The 22,785-nt window shown below is 38.2% G+C and overlaps 1 protein-coding gene across 3 annotated transcripts in view; it reads right to left on the reverse strand.

Moving 5' to 3' along the window:
- The window catches only part of CUNH2orf42 (chromosome unknown C2orf42 homolog), a 39,879-nt gene extending 24,116 nt beyond the window's left edge, over positions 1-15,763 (reverse strand). The window contains exons 1-5 of one of the 3 annotated variants that reach the window (XM_027865315.1): positions 15,679-15,763; positions 7,521-8,355; positions 4,211-4,321; positions 2,966-3,070; positions 782-886 (exon numbers count right to left, since the gene is read on the reverse strand). In XM_027865315.1, coding sequence (XP_027721116.1) covers positions 782-886; positions 2,966-3,070; positions 4,211-4,321; positions 7,521-8,343 — 1,144 coding nt within the window. In that variant the 5' untranslated portion in view covers positions 8,344-8,355; positions 15,679-15,763. Of the gene's footprint in view, positions 1-781; positions 887-2,965; positions 3,071-4,210; positions 4,322-7,520; positions 8,356-14,883; positions 15,183-15,372; positions 15,493-15,678 lie in introns of those variants that run through there. The other 2 variants (XM_027865313.1, XM_027865314.1) reach the window with 2 other exon arrangements.
- Between the last annotated feature and the right edge of the window lie 7,022 nt (positions 15,764-22,785).

Consider the following 22,785-nt stretch of genomic DNA (forward strand, 5'->3'; position numbering starts at 1 on the left):
AAAGAAAGAAAGAAAGAAAGAAAGAAAGAAAGAAAGAAAGAAAGAAAAAGAATTCTAACTAGGATGGAATGGGCTGCCTTGCAAAATAGTGAGTTCTCTGTAATATGAGAGTGTTGAAAGAGAAGCTGGATCATCTGTCAAGAATATGGCTGAAGGGTTCCCTACATAACCTGAGAGGTTGGACCTCCCTATATCTGTAATGTCCTTTCTAACTTTCCAACTTTCCAACCTTTTCAATGACTACTTCCATACCTGAATGTGGTCTTTCCGTTTACTGGAGCAGGACTAAGCACTTGAGTATATAATTTCATATCTTCAAAATAAGAAAGCACTTAAAGTGCTATATAAATGTGTGTAATGATATTGTTTCTCTTGCTTTTGTTTTCTTTGCATGTACTTTTGTCATGTGTATGCCCTCTCACCTCCATTAAATTTTCATGCATAGGTCTTGGACTATCTCTCAAATATTCTTATGTCCCCTACACAGGGCTAGTAGAACTAGAGTAGAATGGGTACTCACTGAGTTTTAGTTACTAGTATTTTTTTTACATTTCTTAGACTTCTATTAGCACTACATTTTTACTGCGATTTTTATTCTCTTCATACTATAACCTTCTCTTGTTCCTTCCAGCCCAAAGCATTTGAATTTTCAACCTATTAGTTTGACAGATACAAAGTAACAGATAGAAGCTCAATAATGCTCTTTCAGAATAAAGTAACAACAGTAATACAGTTAAGTTTCTTCTTCCAGAAAGAGCTCCATTGAAAAGTAAGTACTTACCATCAAACTGATAATGCATAGTTTGGTGGATGCGTTCTGTGACACTGGCCAGCCAATCTTGGAAGGATAAAGTCACTTGTGATTCATCTAGCAGCTGATTGCAGGCTGAAAGACAAGGATCTCTTCAGTAACAACCACTTTTACTCACAATATAAACAGTCAAAAACATGGGGAAAAGTTGGCTAATTTGAAAGCATCAAAAAACAATGAGTTAAAATTTTTTAAAAAGTGGGAGACTAAAAAAAAAAGATTTTTGTATTAGCTGGGAAACTTTTAGAACAAAATCCATCAACATACTGAGAAGTTGGCAAATTTTTAAAACCTAGCAAAAAAAAAATATAACATATCACATGGCTGTTTAATACAGTTCTTAATGAACTGGCACCTACAAATTAGTCTAATTCCTTTTAAATTTTTATCACCAAAGAAACCAAAATAGCCAAGCGGCTTCTTAAGAGCCAAAACCTGCCTTCAAGTGTATTAGACTGATCTCTACACTATAGATTAATACATCACACTTATATATCCAGATGTACCTACAGCACAGGGTGGTGAATAAAGAGCAGTCACTGGAGTCCCAAAGGCCTGAGTTCAAATCTTGTTTCAGACATAAATGGGCTATATGATGTTGGGTAAGTCATTTATCTCTCTAAGATTATAAGTTGCAGAACAGCTGCCCAGATGCCTTGAAAGAAAGAGTCACCTCTACAATAAAATTACAGGTCTGAACCACAAGACCAATCTATCATTTAACCAATTGAACAGATGTATTTAATCACCTACTATGTGCAATATACTGTGCTAGGTGTTGAAGACACAAAGAAGAAACAAAACATAGTTTCTACCCTCTAGGAGCCTAAGATTTAGTGAGGTAGCACAGTGTAGTAGAAAACAATGGATCTGAAGTCTCCTAAGATGGTATCCTGGCTCTGATTTTGACCAACTGTGTGACCATGAATTTTATTTCTAAGCTTCAATTTGCTCACCAGTAAAAATGGAGAGAGTACTACTTGTACCACCTACTTCACGTGGTTATTGTTTACATTTTGTAAACCTTAGCATTAGAGCACTATATAACTGTGAATAATAATAACAGTTATTATTATTATTATATGACAAACACATAGGAGATGTCTAGGCAGATGGTCAGAGAAATTCAATAAGGAAAAGATTGTCTCTGGCTGGCAGAAAAGTTTCATGACATACTGATCACCCCTAACAGAGGTGGCAGTACGTGAACCAGGAAGATCAGGCTACAACTACGAGGTCACAGTCTAAAGAGGGTCTGAAAAGCATCTTAAATCTTTGGGAGATGGCAGCAGAAGCAACCAGTAAGAAACAGGGGAGTCTTCTGGCTGAAGAAGTTAAAACTCACTATCACACAGTTGTTGTTTTGTTGTTGTTGTTAAAGCAGTAAAAAGCTTCCTATTTTTTTTTAATTTAAAAAATAGAGAGATCATTGGTAACCTTGAATAGGGCAGTTTTAGTCAAGCGGTGGCATTGGAAGTCAGGTGGCAAAGGAATTAATTTGGTGCAGAGGGGTGGTGGTGGTGAAGAAATGAAGACAATATGTGTAAATGATCCTTTCTGGGAGTGTGATTGGAAAAGAGAGAAGAAATAAAAGATGACTGCTTGAGGAGAAAACAAAGTCAAGTGATAGTTTTTTTAAGGATGGGAAGACCTTGGCATGTTTGTAATAATACAGCGCTGTTTCTCTTCCCCACTTATGTCAGAGTTATTGTGAAGATCAAATGGGATGATGAATATAAACTAAAAAGCACTATACAACTGGAAAGTATTGCTAGGGAAGGGAACTGCAGTGCCAATGGTGCATGTAGATAAGAAACCAAACAAGGAATTCTCTTCCCCCCCCAATTCTACAAAATCCACCCATCCTACCAAAACGATTCAATATATTTCTATTACACTTGCTCATTTAAAAGACATAATTTAACAGTCCAATACTATTTATTCTATATTCCAAATGTAATACAAAGAGGATTCTGTCATTGCTCAATCCCCCTTCTCTATTTCCCCAGTCTCCTTGTTTCCCTATGCCAAAATCATAGCAACTTTTCCTATTTTCAGTGTCCAAATGGTTGAACAGTTCTCAACAGAGAGCACTTTGACTTCCCAGGGATAAAATTCCACCACCTGAAGCCATCCCAGTAAAGAAACACTTACCCTGCCTTTTTATTGAAGAGGTGACTGCAGGCTTTTTCAAACTGTTTTTTCTTAGATTATTGCTCACTGCATCTTGAGCCAAAAGTGGACTATTGGCTTGTGTACCTAAAATACAAATGACTGAAAATTTTAGCAATATGTCTGCAGGATATATATACAAATTAATTTTTGCAGGGACCAAAATGTGCAATGATTCCCACATAATGCTTAGGTACACTTTGCATATTCTATGAAAGAAATTAAAATAAATCTTTACTTGTGGTTTTGAACTTCCTAAACTAACAGTGGAACTGAGTTAAGGTATGGAAAGGAATTATATCCCATTGGATGAAAATTTCAGGTCAACAAATATTTTTTTTAAATGCCATCTACCTCCAGATAAAGAACTGATGGACTCAAAGTACAGACTGAAGCACATTTTTTTTTCTTTCTTTCTTTTGCTTGGGTTTTCTTGGGGTTGTAGTTGGAACATGGCTAATAGGAAATTTGTTTTGTATGGCTTCATATTTGTAATGGGTTTTGTATTTCTTGCCTTCTCAATGGGAGGGGGAAGGGATGGAAGAAGGAAGAGAATCTGAAACTGAAAAAAATGGAACTGAGTGGAAAAAAATTTTTTTGAATAAAATTTCATCGATATCTTTCATTTTTAAGTTATCTACATTTCCCATTGTATGCTTCCTCCCAGAGATCCATTCTTTATAATAAGTAAAAAAGAGGGGACAAAATGTCCAACAAAATTAACCAACACTTCACAAATATGCCGTTACAAGCGCCCATATATATAACCCCACCCTATTATCTCTGCAAAGTAGCTACCTCCCTTAACAAAACTGGCCCTACCTCCCTGAAGAAAACTGGCAAGAAGCAGGTGAAGCTGGATAACATATCCACTGTCTGATAAGATACAGGGAAAGGGTAAAATGTCCTTTCTAGAAAAAGGGCAAGCTTTGTAGTCCTGCTTTCACTAACACTATAGCACAGTTCTAACTAGATTAAAAAAAAATTTTTTTAAAGATACAAAATTTTTCAGAAAGTTCTAGAAGATAGAAAAATATCCAACAACATGGAAATACCAAAAGTCAGTGCTAGAGAGATTGCATTATTTTGACCTCTAGATGTGAATCCTCTTCTTGATTTACTCTAAAAAGAAAAAAAAGCTCAATTCTTTTAATTCCTCAGAAAATCAAGAGGGTCCACAGCAACATATGAAATAGAATAAAACAAAAGTTCGAAACAGCTTCTCACCAGATGCTTCATCCCTTTTCCTCTTCTTTGGCTTAGAGGTGGTGGACTCGCAAATCTGTGCTGTAGATTCTGAATGACAACCTAACTGGGGCACAATAATCCCTTTAAGACCTAGAAAATAGATCTCTAAATTAACAAATCATTTAAGAAACCCAGTGTGCCCCACTTAAAGAAAACTGAACTTACAAAATCCAAACCCCCCAAAATATTTATTAAATCCGTTTCAAAACAGACTTCTTTTAAGTACTGAGCTCCTTAATACATAGAAGTGTTTTTTCAATATGAGAGAAAGGCCAAGGAGAGAAAGGGGAAGGAAAGTGTGCATAGAAGCTTAAAGATAAAGAGTTAGAGGATGACTGCCCATTGGAGATAAATACATTTTGCATTTTTTAATCACTGAAATCCAATAAGATTGAGGAGTAAAATAAGGATGTCCATTATCACTACTACTTAATAGTAGGACCAAGCATATTAAGTGATACAAAAGTTTTATTATAATTTTACTCTGAAATAAAAATCCTATCTTCTTTTTTTTTTGCCTTACGGATTAAAAAATGCACTGCCAATTGACAGTTTGGCCCTTCAAGGTATTCTTAAATTCCAATCTTTCTAATGTAAACATTGTGCTGGAAATGCTAGCTATAGCAATAAGACAAGAAAGAGAAATTGAGGGCATGAGAATGGCAAAGAAGAAACAAAATGGTCATTTCCTACAGATGATATGATTTTAAATTCTTGGAAAATCCTAAAGAGTCAACTTTAAAAATTAATAGAATCAACTAATGCAGTATATGTAGATTTATAGTATAGATTATAGTATATATATATACATAATATATATATATATACACATAGATTTATAGTATATAAAATAAACCATATAAATCAGTGGCATTCTTGTTACTACCAAAAAAAAAAAAACTAGCAACAAGACATAAAAAGACAAATTCCAATAAAGAATGTGTAAAATACTTGGGAATCTATCTCCTAAGACACACTCAGGAACTACATAAATCCAACTATAAAATTCTATCTACAGAAACAGATACAGACCTAAATAATTAGAGAAATATTAATTGTTCATAGATAGGCCAATATAATAAAATTGTAGTGTTAGCTAAATTAACTCACTTATTCAAACTACCAAAGAATCATTTTATAGAGTTAAAAAAATAATAAATAAATTCATTTGGAGGAACAAAAGGTCAAGTATCTCAAGAAAAGTAATGGGGAAAAGGTGAGAAAGCAGGGATACCAAATTTTCAGTACCAAATTTCAAACTATTTTATAAAGTAGCAATCATCTCAACGATTTCATAACAGTTAAAAAAGAGAGGTCAATCAGTGAAACAAATTTGGCACATAATGCATAGAATAGAATCAAGCAAATCTAGTAGCTTAGTGTTTGATAAACACAAAGACCCTGCTACTGAGATAACAACTCACTATTTGATAAAAACTGCTGGGAAAATTAGAAAGAAGTATGAAAGAAATTAGTTACATTCCAACATTTCACAGTGTATACCAAGATCAACTCCAAATGGATAGTGACTTAAATCATAAAAGGTGACATTATCAGCAAATTAGAGAAGCAAAGAAAAAAATTATCTTTCTGATCTTTGGATGGGGAAAATACTTAACCAAATAAGGGACTGAATGATCACAGAAGATAAAACGGACAATTTTAATTTCATAATTAGAATGTTTTACACAAATAGAATCAGTACAATTAAAATTAAAAGGAAAACAGGTAACTAGGGGGAAAATCCTTACAGCAACATTCTCTGATAAAAGATCTCATAGACAAGATTTAGCAAGAATTGATTCCAATTTTAAGACTAAGAACCATTCTCCAATAGATAGTCAATAGGTATGAGTGGTCAGTTTTCAAAGCAAGAAATCCAAGCTATTAACAATTACGTGGGGAAATGCTCCAAATCACTAATAATTAAAGAAATTTCACATTAATGCAACTCTGGGGCTCCATATCACACTTATCAGTGATTGGCAAAGATAACAGAAGAGGAAAATGACAAACGCTGAAAAGGCTGTGAGGAAACAAACACACTAATGCACTATTGGTGGAGCTGTGAATTGGCACAGTCATTCTGGAAAGCAATTTGGAATTATGTCCCAAAAGTCACTCAACTGTTCTTATCCCCTCCATCCACTAGTAGACACACAACCCAAAGAAATTTTAAAAAGAAGGAAAGGACCCAGAGAAAGAGGAAAAGGACAAAAATAGCAGCCCTTTCCATAGTAGCAAAAAGCTGGAAAATAATGGGGTGCCCACCTATTGGATAATGGCTAAACAAACTATAGTATATGAATAAAATGGGAAATTGTGACATGAAAAATGACAATAAACAGTTTCAGAGGAAATTAGAATTAGAAGAACAATTTATACAATGACAACATTATAAAGACAAACTATCAAAGATTTTAGAACTCTGATGAATGCAATGATAACGCACAATCCAGAGGACCAAAAAAAGAAGCATACTATTCCACCTCCTGCCAGAGAGGCGGTGGACTTAAAATGCAGAATGAGACATCGATTTTTAGACATGGTCAATGTGGGAATTTTTGTTTTACTATGTATATTTGTTATGAAGGTTTCTTTTTTATTGTATATTTGGGGGAACAGAAAAAAAGGAAATATCACTGAAATCAAAAGGAAGGTAAAATCAGAAACTACAATTGATCTTCAGAATTTTTAAGGACCATATAGAAAATAAAGACATTGTAGTTTTCCACATCTTCAAAAATCAGAAAAAATCAGAAAGAAAATTGAAGATTCTTAGACTTTTTTAAAGACTACCATGCAAAAGATGAAAAAGTCAAGTCTAAGCTGTCTAATTCATCAAGGGTCATCTTCTTACCATATGAATCAGGGGTTTGTAGTTCTCTGAATAGTCACATATAGATAAACTGTGACAAACTGAATGAAACAAATTTCAATGTAGTCTAACTGCTAGACTCAGATAAGATAGGACCTGGCTTGCTATGTTTTTGACACCAAATATTTCTGTTAAGTTATCTTATTTAAAAATGGGCAGGCTCACTCAGTTAGTTTCACTGTCAGAAATAAAGTGTCAAAAACTGTATTTGAGAGGCCTCTAGATATCAATCTACAGTATTGTTTGTGATGAAGATAAAGAAGGCCCTAGTTGTCCCTTAAGATTGCAAGCTCTTCTTAAAACACTACCTGGTGCTACTGCTCACTCTTTTTTAAGATTATGGCACTTAGTTCACTCAACCATTCCTTCTCATTTTAGAAATGAAAGAGTGCATGTGCCAACCCCACCTACCATTGGAATCAAAACTGAGAAAGTCAGAGAATTCCTGAGCCAACGTCTCGTCACTGGCAAAGGCACAGATGCATGCAAAGAAGTGAATGCATCTCTGGGCCAGCTCATCCTTGGAGGTGTTTGACTTGTTTGATTTCAGAGTCTGGCAGGAACAGAAGAACCGGCGCTCTGTCATGCTCTTGGCACTGATTTTCTGCACAAAGGATGCATGCAAATACCCTAAGCTGTGCTTCTGGCTGGCCTTGCATTTTACCACTAAAATGTTTTTAGTAATCCTCTGTACCAATGGGCCAGTAGGTTCTGTGGCCAACTGCCAGATGGTTTGTTTGGTTTCTGGGGAGGCCTGCATTGAGTTCAAGACTGAACTTTTCAAGGTCAAAGGTGTGGCCTCTGCCTGGCAGTTTATGGCCAGCTTGATATGCTGACACTGATTTTCAACAACACCTTGAGTGGCTGCTTTTAAACATGAGGGGACATAACATCGTCCTGAGCTCAGCTGGCTAATGATGGTACCATCCACTGTCTGAATTGTCGTCTCTGAGACACCCAGCTCCACAAAACATCGGTAATCTGGACCCCTGTCTCTCTGCCGTACTGAGTAGATATGCAGATCAGATCCTGTGATTATTTTGACAGCTTCAATGCTGGGCTGCTTTCGTGCTCCATAGCGAAAGATGGTTCCACATGTTTTGTTCTTACAACTCAGTCCTCGGGTTCCATTATATGTGCCACACCGGGGACACTTCCTGATCCCCCGCAAGGTAGCTTTTCCCAAATCAGATAAAAATGCTGGAACTTTAGTCCTCAGCGAGTTTGGTTCCATGTTTCACAGGCCCTAGAAAACACATTAAGTATATCAACAGAGATGTACAATTCATAACAAATACTTAATTTATATGTAGTATTAAAGAAAGCATTTACAAAAGTCACTCACCACCTTCCAAGTGAAATCCCAAACATAAATATCAATTTGAACCTACTAGCAAAATAAAAGGGTAGGAAAACTTTGTATTTTATGTATTCTCTATGGCACATAACATAATGCTGGTGTTTAATATTACCAAACTGTTAAAAGTTTTCTTCAGGATAAGCTTCTGCTCTATAAAAAGACCAAGATATAGAGAATATCTAATCTAATCCTTTAGCTTTAACATGCTATCCCTGAGTAAGGAGCTGAAGGACAAGAACATTTCTTTCCCTTCCAGAGTTCCCTAAAACCCCCAAATAATCTCAGGGTAACAAAGCAGCTGTTGCACCTAGATGATGGCAAGACCTAACTGCTTTGTAGATTCACAAGGCCTAGAAGGTATTTATCTCATCAGCTTGTGATCACAGAGAAGAGGTGCCAAAAACAACCTGTCCACGTCATTGGCACTAACCAAACCAGAGTCTGAAGTTTTAAACTTATGGTGTAACAATGAGAACATTCTGCTTCCTCTTTCCTGACCAGCCAATGGCAGGGCACCTGCCGGATGGTTCCAAAGATTAGGCAAGATTCTCATTACATTCCACAGTGAATTGACTTTACACTAAAATTAACAAAGAGGAGGAAACAGAAAAGAAGGAATCCAAATTATTACAGATGATAGGAGGTCACTAGGTTCTGAGAAAAATCACTGGCCAGAATGGTAATTGATTGTCAAAAAGGGATAAATAGTGCCAATGTCACTAGAAAAGAGGCAGCTGATAATACTTGTATGTTAGATATTCATGCTTGCTAATAAAAATAATGATTATAATAAGTACAGTGCTTTATACCATTCAAAGAAATTACATATACATGATCTCATTTGGGTATTATAACACTATGAGAGGTAGGAAAGTTTACAACAAACAGTGAAACAGAGACAAACAGAGTTTAAGTGACTTGCCAAGATAACATAACAAATCATGAACAAAGTTTGATAACATAACAAATCACGAACAAAGTTAGGCCTGGATGCAAGTTCCCCTGATTTCTAATTCTATACTAATTCATACCATATTTCATACCATATTGCTTCTCATAAGACCGGTGTATATCTTTGTTTCTGAATGCTGACATGTTAGCATTGCTCCCGACATGGCCTGGTTAATTTGTTTATTTCCTTTTCCATCTTATGTTGATAATATTCAATCTGAAATATTTATCTGAAGACCAGCAGATACACTACTGGAGGAAATGAACCACATTTATAGTGATATTATTGCAATGAATCAAACTAAAGGCATAAAAGCCACGAAATTAAATAGAAGGGTTAAGTCACAGGTTCTTTTCAGAGAAATGAATAAAGGAACTGAGAACTGGTTTCATGCCTTCTTATAAGCCAAGAAACTAATTTGTGAGACACTCAATTATTTTGAGTATTTTGAGCCTTAACATATTCACAATAAGCAGAAGCAAACATACCAGTATAAAAATGACTGCACTTTGACATCTATTCTAGAGAAAGAAGTAGTAAAGGAATTATACAAAGAACACAAGATCTTCTAAACTAAGTGAACATTTACTTTGACACTGACAAACTAAAGAGTAAAAGTGGGTAGAGTGAAGGATAAAGGATCAGGATGAAAAATAGGGTTTGTCAAGAAATGAAAGAAGCCAAAGACTTGTAAACTACTCCAAAGCTTCATGCCTACATATGATACAATAAATCAACCCATCAGGGAGGATCCACTCAGTTTGGTTCCCACAGAAAGAACTTTCTCCAAAAGTCATGTTTTCAGGCAATGAATTAACAAATTGATAAGATATGCTGGAATACAGATAAAACTACTTTGAAAGAGCTAGCTTGTATTCTTATGCAATTAAAAGTCACCACCATCACTGAATTTTTAAAAGGTGGTCTGGTCATATGGCATGGAAAAATTAACAGTCTAGTGCTGCAATGATACCCACAAACTATGAAAAGGCCCCGAGAAAAGCCTCAAGCGACATTTGAGGTAGCTCCTCCATGGAGGATTTTTAAAAAACATGAACAAGAAAGGCATAGAAGTCAACAAAAGGGTAAGAAAGGGTGAATAGGTTGTAATATGTATGAGTAAAAGGAAAATCCATATATACAAAAGACAGATTAGCTGAAAAAATAGAGTTCCTAGTGGGTGCACTGCACTCTATTTAATAATCATATTGTTTGTGTGGAATTTTCAAACTCAATATATTTTTGTGCCTGCATCTCATCATCTTCACTTGGTAGAGAAGAAAGAATACTCTATGAGGAGTCAGAAGACCTAAATTCTTATCCCCTTTCCTACTAACTAGGATGTGATCTTAGGCAAGTCACTCAAACAATCTGAGCTTCAACTTTCTCATCTGTATAATGAGGTTATTATCTACACTACCTACCCCAAAGGTACATGAGGACTGAGAGGAATTTAATAATGGCCCAAGTTTACAAACCATGTTTCTCACAGCAATCCTGTAAGATAAGTAGTACAAGTATTCTTATAATCCCCATTTTACAAAGAAAAAGGAAAGGAGGAAAAGAGAAAAGAAACTCAGAGAACTTAAGTGATTTGCCAGAGAGCTGGTACTGGTAAGAGCTAGAACTCAAATGCAGGTCTTTTAGCTCTGCTGAAATAAAGCATTATCACTATTTAGCATAGAAGATACAATAGCTCACATTTTCACAGAGCTTTGTGATTTACAAAGCACTTTGCACAGACCATGTTATTTGATCTTCTCAGCTCAAGTATTACCTTCATTTCACAAATGAGGAAAGTTAGTTTCAGAGAGGTTCTGATTTGCCTAAATCATAAAAACATCAAAATATCCAGGTCAAAAACTCAGCTCCCATGTGTACATATGTATGATATGTACATAAAGTGAATGGTTTCTTCTCAGTTTTCATTCTTCTTGACTTCTCTGAAATATTTTACACAGCTGACCACCTCTGTTCCTTTAACTATCCTCTCCTACAGTGTAAAGTACATAGGATTTGGAGTCAAAGGTTTGCACAGTCTGAGAAGTGGCACTGCTGCTGAGCAGTGGCATAATCTTAGGCAAGTCACTACCTCTCTTAAGTCCAACTTTCTCCACACATGAAATGAAGGGGTAGGAGTTGGTGACTGGAGGGATGCCTTCCAGTTCTGAGTCTGATCGTTTCCTCCTCTCTGGTTATTAGTTACACTGTTCTCTCTTAGTTCTCCTCTCTGTCCGGCCTTCACAGCCTCCTCTGCTGGATTATAATCCATGTCCTGCTCCCAGGATGTATCCCAGGGTTTTGCACTGGGCCCTCTTCTCCTATCTCTCTATATTCTTCTTCTTCTTAGTCATCTCTATGTCTCCCATAAGTTCAAATATCTACGTAGATGCTTCCCAGATCTATAAATCCAGAGTCTCATTCCTGAGTTCCAGATCCATATCACCAGGCATTTCAAACTCAACATGCCCAAAACAGAATTATTTTTTCTCCGAAAAACCTTCCTTCTTCCTAACTTCTCTATTTCTTCTACGGCCTCTATCATACTTAACCCAGGTAAGTTACCTTGGGGTCATCTTTACTGTCCCCTCATATTCCCACCTATTGTTGAGTATTGTTGATTCCACCTCCCAATTTCTCCTAACCACCATTCCTCTTTATTCACACAGTTCAGGCCCTCATAACCTTTTGCCAGGACTACTGTTTGTCTCCAGTTGGTCTTATCCTCCTCCAATCCATCACTCATATAGCTGCCAAATTGATATTCCCAAAGCATAAGTCTGACTATCTCCCTTTGATGCTGAAAGCAGTTCCTGTGACTCCCTCTTGCCTCTAAGGTAAAATGAAAACTCCTCCATTTGGCATTTAAAATCTGGATGCAAAAATGAAAGATGTCAATAAAAATCTATTTTTTAAAAAATATATATAAAAGATAATTTTCCAAAAAATTTTTGAAAACTATAGGACTCTCAGGATGAATGCTCCCCATAAACAAAACAAAAATCAGTGAACTGAGCCACCAAGTGTAATTTATTAATCTATTTAGTGGTTTTCAGAATTACTCTTATTTTCAAATATGTTTTAAAGACAACTCATAATTTAAAATATTCCCTATCATGACATCAATATTTTTAGCCACGATGGGTAGGCTGGCATTCCAAGAGTAAATGGACTTTTTGAACAGTTTTCCTAATTCTTATTAGATGTTAACTTGCTTTTACTTTAAAATATCAGAACCAGAAGTAAGACATAACAAAGTGTTCACTTTGTAGAAGTTTGTACTTCTAAAAGATACAAACTGTTCTTGCACATTCTTCCAGGCATAAAGGAAAAACAGTATCTCAGTATACCAAATCATCAAGTGATCATGATTGCCATTAACAGTAACTTTGAAAACTGTAATAAAAATGGAAATGACAACACCTGTTTCATCCATCTCAAAACACTAAGAAAGCATTAATTTTTGTATGGATAACTCAATTACAGTGCCTAGAACATAGTAAGCACCTAATAAATGCTTACTAACTGACAAAAATAAGAATAATGTACTATACATTATTTTATTCTTCTGAAAGACCCTTGCCCACAGTAGGCATTTAATGTTTGAAGTGAATTTAGGCACAGAGTCTAGCACATAAAAAGCACTTAATAAATGCTTGATTGACTGAATTCTATTCTTTAGGTTATATGTGTTGGCATATAAGTACCAACAAATAATTGTGAGGGGAAATGGAAGGAATGAAGGCAGATTTTTGCTAACTGAAAAAAATAAAATTTAATTATTAAAAAAAAGGAAGCATGCTATGTCAGATGCACATGGCAGCCTAATAAAAATTATATTTACATTTGTTCTTCGCCAAAGTCTTCCTCTAATGCCTCACTGTGGCATGGAGGGGATTCTGGGTTCTTGAAGAAATGCCAAGCTTTAACAGGCCCAAGCAAGCTAGAAAAGATTTAAGTATAGAATGTGATCTAAGCATGTGATTTAAGTATAGAATGTGATCTAAGAACCAGCTAGCTAAGTTTTCGAGGAGACTCATTTCCAAAAGTCTGGTGATTTTTTTTTTTTGGATACAGGAACTTATAAAATTGTTTACTAATAGCAACTAATAAATAAACGACACCCTACTACTGCCTAACAAATAATGTATAAACTCCTAATCCTGGCATTCAAAGCCAGACACAATTTATCTTCAAACTACCTTTCAAGCTTTCTCATACTATTTCTCTTACTTTGTGCTACATTTCCAATTAAACTGAATTATTCTCTACTTCCTACTCTCCTGTTCTTTCTTCTATGCCTTCACTCACACCATCTCCTTTACTTGAAATTGACATCTACTCTTACACCCCATATCTCTACCTGCTCTTCTTTCCCTGCATCCTGTCACTGAATATTTTAAAATACTCAAATATTATATACTTGTAAAATACTCCAAAGCTTTAAAAAAAATACTTTCACATTATTTATTTCATCACTACAATAATTCTAAGAGGTAGCCAGAGAAAATACTGTCATTCCATCTTAGTAATAATACCAATCTCAAATATGTAAAATGTTTTAGTGATCTCTTCCTCAGGGATCTGTGATTTCTTTCATATGTAGATTCCCAGGGAGTTCACAACAACACTATGACTTAGTAGACAGTCCTTGAGAATTGCTATGGCCAAATCACTTTGTCCCCAACCTCATGATGAGCCTAACCAAATACAGCTAGGATTTCCTTGAATGACAGACACAGTTCTTCATAGAGCCTCACCACTCAAAGCCCCTTTTCATCTTAGTAGGAGCTGCTAGAGTTTCTGCTCCATTGGCATAGTCCTAAAGAACCTAGGATCACCTCTAAACTATGATCAAACACTGGAGGAATTTGGTGGAGAACAGTTCTCATTTCACTATTTATCCTCTTGCTTCCATCTCAAAATAACAGGAAAGGTGTGTTTGGTTTTGTTTTTTGCTTTTTTGTTTTAGGGGGGAGGGAGAAGAAAGGAATACTCGATTATAGTACTGATTTGGAAACATAAGGCAGAGAAAGCAAGAAGGAAGTTTTACAAAATACTATTACTCAGAGTCCTCAGCTATGAGACATTTACCCTTTAGCTATCAGTTTTGTAGATAATCTGTTCCTCTGTAAAGATCATAGACTGCAAAGAAGCTTTCTCCAAATCAGTTTTGAAACGAATAGTGAAACGTAGGTCCTGGATTCACATCCCACTACTCACTACCACTGTGACCCCGTATATGTCACTAATTTTCTCTGGGGTTCAGTTTTCTTATATGTAAAACGAGAAGTTGTATTTGGTGACTTCGTTCCAGCTCTAAATCTACGATCCTATCCGATAACCGGTAGTCGTGATTGAGGCTCAAAAGGCATAACTTACAAATGTTAAGAGTCAAGAGAAAGGTCGGATATCATCATCATCATCTTTAGGGTTCAAAAGGCACATTCCTCACAACAAACCTGAAGGGGAGCTTGCACAGGAACTATCAGCCCTTTTCACAGGGGCAGCAACGGAGGCTGGAGAGTTTGGGTCGCTCGTCCGGGATCGCACAGGTGGGTAACGAGGGAAGAGGGCTCGGACAGCCCCGCTCACCGCAGCCCCGAGCCGGGACCCGGAGGCAGCACTTCCACCTCCCCCCTGGTCACCGGGCACCCTTGCCCCGCCTGAAGCAAGGCTAAGGGTGAGGAGCGGAAAGAGCGCTGGATCTGGACTCGAAGACGCGGAGATCGAATCCTGTCCATGCGACCCCGGGAAAGTCCCTCTCGTCCCACCCGCCACGCACACCCCGACCCCCAGCTCCCCGCGCCTCCGTTTCCTCCGCCGCACGATGAAGGGATCGTACTGGATCACGACTGAGGTGCCTCCAGCTCCGACAGTCCCCGATCCTGGTGCGGTGGCTCAGGCAGACATGAGCGCCAGTCAGCCTCCTCCCCGGGAATGGCACCCACCTCACGGCCTCCCCCGGCTCCGGACCCGCCTTTCCTCCAGCCCAGACCGCCTCTTCTCCATCCTGTCTGGGCGTGACGGGGACTAGCATGTCCTCAGAGCCCTGCCACCCTCGGCGGAGGGCAGCCTCCCGGCATGCTCCGCGCCCTCGCACGTCACTTCCGCTGGCTGTCAAGCAGATGGAGCGGAGGCACCGGCCTCTCAGCGCCTTCTGCCTCCCGACGCCCTTGCCTTGGTTTGGTAGTATGGCAGTTCTCTGCCTCCTGACAAACCATCCCCTCCTGACGCGCCACATCACTCATATATACCTGTTTTGGCAGCCTCAGCGCGCAGCTTCGCCCTAGAGCCCCAAGCTGGCAGCCGCCACAGCCAACCCTCAACTCAGACCCTCCGCCATGGCTTCTTACAAGTAGCTGCCAACCGACAGCTGTAACGGCAGCCACGATTGGCCGACAAGCTCCCACGTGGCGGATAATGCACGTCCCATTCCTTTCTCCTGCCCCAAAGACCAGCTGGAAGTAGTAGTTTTGCCTCTCTCGATTCAATTAAATTCCATAACGATCTTTTAAGTGCTCTGCTTTGAAAACAAGGGGAAGAGTGCTAGGCGTTGTAAGTGGTACAAAGACAAAAAAGGTCATCGTCTTAAATACTGGAGGTGGGAACGTGGAGGTGGAGATAGAGGAAGCGGAGCACGCAGAAAGGCGATCCATTCTTTGTCTTCTCGCACCGAAATGAACCCGAACTTGGAAAAAGAAGAAAACTATTAGCACTCGGAGTAGCCTGAGCGTTTTTTTTGACACAAACTTATTAATTCTGTAGTAGGTATGCCCATTTTGCCTTCGGCCAACAACATGAAATTATCTATATACCAGGTACAAAATTCCTTTCCCTTAAAGTGTCTCTAATAACATACAAACTCCTTGCTCTGTGTAATAATGTTTCACTTGACCTTTAAAAGGAAAAGCTGAGAAGCGGAGAAACTGGTCCGGCACATACGGACTTTGTTCTCCAAAAGCACGTGCAGTCATACAGCCTTTCCATGGAACCCTATGCCCAAGGGAAACGTGAGCATGGAGCAGGTTCCTGGCCTGAGCTTGTGGCCTTCAGGAATGGCAGGAGCAAAGCTGTGTGCTACTGGACTTGAGTAGCAGGGAGGATGGATCCATCATGTGAAAGAACAAACCTGGTTTTTGGCCATGTAATATGTAGATCCAGGGGAGGAAGGTGGACTATATTGTCAAATACTTTTCCCTTGATGAGGGGCAGCAGAGGACCCAAATATTGTACAAGGTTATTCTTTCCAGTTGTTGGTCCTGCCTTTTGAAGAAGACCATGACATCACGTGGTGATTGGATTTAAATGAGGCAGGATTGCACAAAGTTTCAGCCTTACTCTCTTCCAGTCATGGAAATGCAGCAGCAAAACCAGTCAGGACTGGTTAAGGCTCAGAATGCAGTGGATGAGGTTGGAGGCTTTGATGTCTGGCCAAGCTCTAAAGCACTCCACAGTCTGCTTCAGCCTGCCACCATGGCCTTAGTACAAATCGTTTCATCCGACCATGGGCGGGGGCGTGTCCTCATTGGGATAGACACCCCAGACTCACTGTGTTTGAGGCTTGTGGATTACCCCATCTGCCCAATTTTACCTGGCTGTGGTTGCTGTCAATGCTACAGCTTCTTGGAGCCACAGGTAAGATTTGGGAGACAGGTGGACACCTAAAGTGGATGAGTATCCCTGAAATGGGCTCTCTCAACAGAGGTGTTAATTCTCTCAACACCCCATTATACCACATACAACACAGTATGTCCGAAGGACCTTGAAGGAGTGGGGTTCTGCAGAGGCGAGCCTTGCTTGACTCTTTAGCACACAAAACAAAAGCTTTCCTTTTGCTGGGAGAGAGTGGTGCTTAGGTTTCTGTTAAGTAGGATTCAAAGAACTGTTTATTCTTGATCATTTAAGAGTTCGGGGTGCACATCCTTTGCACATTTTTATGTCTAAATGTATCCTGTATTCTGTCATTAGCCTGTGTATTTTGCATGAGAGGTCTAGGCTCATTACCTTTCCTTGACATGAACTGAATAGTAAGTTCAACAAGAAGCAAAAAGAGATACTTAGTGAGAATACCCCCAAACCCTTTTAAACCCAGCAAGATGCTAATATCCTTCTGGGCGAAAGACTACAATTAATATGCCTTTAGCCAAACCATGGGGGAAACTGGACATCTGAATAACAGATGGCCTCCTGCCTTCATCTGAGTTGGTATTCATTCCAGGGTAGGAGTTTTATCTCAATTTAGTACAAGTGCTTTGCATACAGTTAATGTTCCATGTATTGTTACACTGTTATTTCAGTCTAAGGAGCTGAAACAAAAGCATAGATAACTGCAGTGCATAACTTTACATAACTGCATTAAATGCCAGTTATCCAAATAAAAAGGCCAACTCTACTTCTGACCACTAAGGATTTGTGTGTGGCAGGTTACTTTTTCAACTACAGTGACTGACCTTCCACTGAAAAGAAATAGACTTTCCAAGGAGAAAGGTCCATGTACATCCAAATCACAAAATATATGAGCTGGAAAAGAACCTAGAGATTATCTAGTTAGTCCATAGGTTCCCAAAGTGGGAGATACCACCCCCTGGGGAGTGAGGGAACCATGGGGGAAGGGGGGAAACAGTAGTGGCCTCAGGTACAATTTGGGGGCATTGAATAAAACTAAGAGACAGTGGAAGCATTAAGAAGAGAATTTTGAAAAATCTTTCATACATGTGTTTCATCTGTTGTGTAACAGCAGGCCTGCACAATGGCCCAAAGCACATGACAGGATTTTGGCCAGCCAATGAAAAACGTGGAGGAAAACATCCTTTGCACATAGAGGAAATCCTTTGGTGGGCTGCAGGTTGAGCAGGTCTGTATAACAGAGTTAAAGTAGTAATGATTACATCATTTTCCAAATAAACACACAAAATGCAAGTTATAACCAATTAGTGGTCAAGTCCGCTGACAGGTCTTAAAAAGCAAGTGTTGCCCGAGTCTGTCACACGTTGTCAGAAGTCCAGCAATGCATTGTCAGGAATATGTGAGTGTAATGATGTTTACAATATGATACTATACAGTTACATGAGGCAATATTGTCATCAAAAGTTCAATGCAGGAAAAAAACCCACGAATTTACAATAATTAAATTTAAGATGTCATTTTAAAAAACATTTTATCTGTTTGTTAAAGGGTTAAAGAAAGCAGATGGAGAGGGACATGCTAATTTTTTTCTTTAAAGGGGCAGTAGGCCAAAAACATTTGGGAACCTCTGATGTAATCCAACACCTTAATTTTACATGGGGAAACAAGTTGAAAGAGGAAACTGCAGTAGGTTACAGGTTTCCCGATTCTAGGTCCAATGCATTTACCCTATATGCCTTGAGATTGAATTTCACCCACAGTAGTGGCAAAAATATGAATTTGGAACCTGAAGATCTGAGTTTGAATACTGGTTTCAGTACTTAGTGATGAGTCTCTGAATCCTTTTTTTTTTTTTTTTTTTTTGCTTAGGCAGCTGGGGTTAAGTGACTTGCCTGGGGTCACACAGCTAGTGTCAAGTGTTTGGTCTGAGGTTGGATTTGAACTCAGGTCCTGCTGACTTCAGGGCCGGTGCTCTATCCACTGCACCACCTAGCTGCCCCATCTGAATCCATTTTCACATTATGTAAAAGGAGAGGGTTGGTCTAGAACGATGTAAGCTTCTTTCCACTACTAATCCTAAGAATCTGTGTCACTGGATTGCAGGGAGGGAGCAGTAGTCTACTCCCTGCTGTACCATTAATTCAGTATGTCCTTTTGACATTTCATTTAACCTCCACGTGCTACATAGGGGTAGGGGTACTCTGCCTACCTTAGAAGCTTATTTGAGAAAATGAGATAATTGTTTGCATTCAGGGGACTCACTGTGTGATGGTGGACTTCACTTCTGCACCTATTTTCTTGAACTATAAAATGGGAAGATTAACGCTTACACTATATATCTCAGAGTCACAAGGAACATACTAAGACACTACGGAAAGTAGTTATTGTGCATACCCTTTGACCCAGCAGTACCACTTCGAGGGCTGTACCTTAAAGAGATCATACAAATGGGAGAAAGACCCACGTGTACAAAAATATTCATAGCAGCTCTTTTTGTGGTGGCAAAGAACTGGAAATTGAGAGGATGCCCATCAATTGGGGAATGGCTGAACAAGTTGTGGTATATGAATGTAATGGAATACTATTGTGCTATAAGAAATGATGAACAGGCTGACTTCAGAAAAACCTGGAAAGACTTGTATGGTCTGATGCTGAGTGAAGTGAGCAGAACCAAGAGAACATTGTACACAATAACAGCCATGTTCTGCAATCACTAATATTGATAGACTTAGCCCTTCTCAGCAATACAAGGATCTAAGACATCTCCAAAGATCCCGTGATGGAAAATGCTATCCACATCCAAAGAACAAACTATGGAATTTGAATTGCTATTTTTTTCTCTTCTGTTGAGTTTTGTTTCCTCTTTCTGGTGGTTCCTCCTATTGGTTCTAATTTTCACTTACAACATCACTAATGTGAAAATATGTTTAATAGGAATGTATATGTATAGCCTATATCAGATTGTGTGCCATCTTGGGGAGGGTGGTGGGAAGGGGGAGAAAAATTTTAAACTCAAAAGCATATGGAAGTGATTGTTGATAAATCAAAATAAATTAAAAATTAAAAAAAGAAAACTAGCTATGACATAACAGCAGTCATGCCATTAACTTTAATCACTGCTGAAACATTTGTAGTACCCTAAGAGGAATTTGAAGATGGAAAATTTACATAGACAAGAGCCACAAACTGTGCCTGCCTATCACGACTGCTTGAAATAGTCAAAGAAACAAGAACTACATGGAATAGGAAGCTCAGTAGGGTGACCTCTTAAAGCAACAGTATGAAAATAACTTCTATGAGGGTTGCAATCTGTCAGTGGAGGAAGGAACCACACCAGCAGACTCAGATCCTAAAAGCATTTAAGTATCTAAGGATAAAGCAATTGTGCATTTAAACTTTGTCTGGAATAGACTGAAGAAGCAGAAGAGTTGGAAAAGATACCTTTTAAGTTTCCTAGTCCAACCTTGCAGCCGCTAAAGGAATCATTTCTACAACATACTTGATAGGCAGTTATCCTATACAGCTTCTTCAATTGTCTTGCCTGTCCCTCTCCATGTATCTTATTCCTACCTATCCCTTCCAGCCCAATTCAAATGCCACTTCATCTACAAAACCTTCTAGATTTTGTCGATCAATAATGATCCTTCAACCTTAGCCTTAGAACTGCATTGATTCTTGCCATAGATTATTTTGTGTTACCTGAATTGCATTTGGAAAAATATACACTGCTTCTAAATCTCCAACTCCTCCTTTATGCCAACTCCCATCGGCACATTCCTCCACTGGTGCTATCTGGCACACAAACCCACAATTTCTAAAGAAACAAAACTACTGGTAGTCCCAAAGAGCACTGATGAAGTGTGTACCATATATAATTAGGCTATACTTCCATCATCAATAATTACTTGTGCAAGAATAACTTATGATAGCCAGGAAACGTATGACTGAAAAAAAGTGGTAAAAAGTGGTAGGCCAGTAGTTATATAGTAACCATATGGACACAAGCCCAAATACTGCACTGTTGCTCAATTAATATAAAAAGGCCACCTATGTATTGGGTAGATTTCACACACAATGATTTGGAGGTAGATGAACTGTGATCTGCACTAGCAGAGAGAATCTACATCAATTTCTTTTAAAGTTTAGTTAATAATATACTTTCCAATGATTTAGAAATTTCACTATTTCATAGTGCAGCACACTCCATTATTGGCCAGCTCTAATTGTCAGTTTTTAAAAGGAATCAAAATTTACCTGCCTAAAATGGACAACTTCTACCTAATTTTACCTGCAGAACAACACAGAATTTCACTTACATGATATCTTTCAAATACCTAAAGATAGATTACTCCCTGTCTACTCATCTTTTCTCCAAGTTGTACACCCTCAGTTGCTTCAATTAAACCTTGTATGATATTTCATTCAGTTCTTACCACTCCTGGTCACTCTTCTGGATATACTATAGTTTCCTTATGTCTCTCACAAAATGTGGCAATCTCTCCCCAATCTCATCTTGTCTTCTTAACTACTCAAACTGGATATCCTATAAACATTTCATACTCAAAATATAACCAAAACAGAAATAATCATCTTTCCTCTCAACCAATTCCCTCTCTCAAATTTCCCTATCACTTTTGAGAATCCCACCATCCTCCCCCCTCATCACCCATACTCATAACCTCAGTGTCACCCTAAATTCCTCAGACTCACAACACACATCCATTAAATTGTCATCATTTTTACCTTCACAACACTTCTCATAAGTTCCCTTCTCTCTAACCACACAAGTCATCACCCTGGTATAGATCCTCATTACCTTATTCCTGGAATATTGTTAAGTCTTTTTTTTTTTTGTAATAGCCTTCTAATTGGTATTCCTGCTTTGACTCTAATTCCAATCAATCTTTCACTCAGCTGCCACAGTGATTTTCCTAAAGGTTTGACCATGTCATTCCCCTAATTCAACAAACTATGGGGGCTCTCCAGTATCTCCAAGATCAAACATCAATCCCTTTGGCAAAGCTTGTCATAAGCTCGCTTTTTCTACACTTCCAGACTTTTCACCTTTCTTCCCCCTCCCATCTAAAATCCAATACCACTTTCTTGCATTCCACCTCCCAATCCTGTGCTTTTTTTTTTTTTAACTGGCTGTCTCCCATGCCTGGAGTGCTCTTCCTCACCTCTACCTCTTAGCTTTCTTCAATCTCAAATTTCACCTTATGTAGAAGCCTTTCCAGTTCTCTACTCTTTCTGATGCCTTGCCTCTGAAATGAATTTTCATTTATACTGCATTTATCTTGTATGTTACATGGTTGGTTTTGCATGTTGTCTTTCCCAATAAAATGTCTGGCACATGGCAGATAATAAGCATTAAGTGCTTCCTATGTGCTAAATGCTGTATTATGACTTAACACAGTAGTGCTTAAGACTTGATTGACTGACTCCATCCACAAATAGGTACCCAAGCTGAACACCCCAAATTTCCTCATCCTCATCCTTTTCTATACAAATCTTATTTTAATCAATATTTCCTGCCTAAATTCTATAAATTAATTTGTAAAAAAAAATTTCCTTGGAAGATGAGTGAATTTGAATTCAATAAGGGTACATTTGGGATTTTCACAATTAAATTGTTATCAAGTCAATGACAATCTTGACAAACATAAGAAAATGAATAAAATCCCAAATTAAACCATTAACTTTTAATTTGTGGAGAAACAAGACTTAACGGAATA

The sequence above is a fragment of the Vombatus ursinus genome, unplaced genomic scaffold (genome assembly GCF_900497805.2).
Source record: "Vombatus ursinus unplaced genomic scaffold, bare-nosed wombat genome assembly UNPS02014778.1, whole genome shotgun sequence".
NCBI classification, from domain to species: Eukaryota; Metazoa; Chordata; class Mammalia; order Diprotodontia; family Vombatidae; genus Vombatus; species Vombatus ursinus.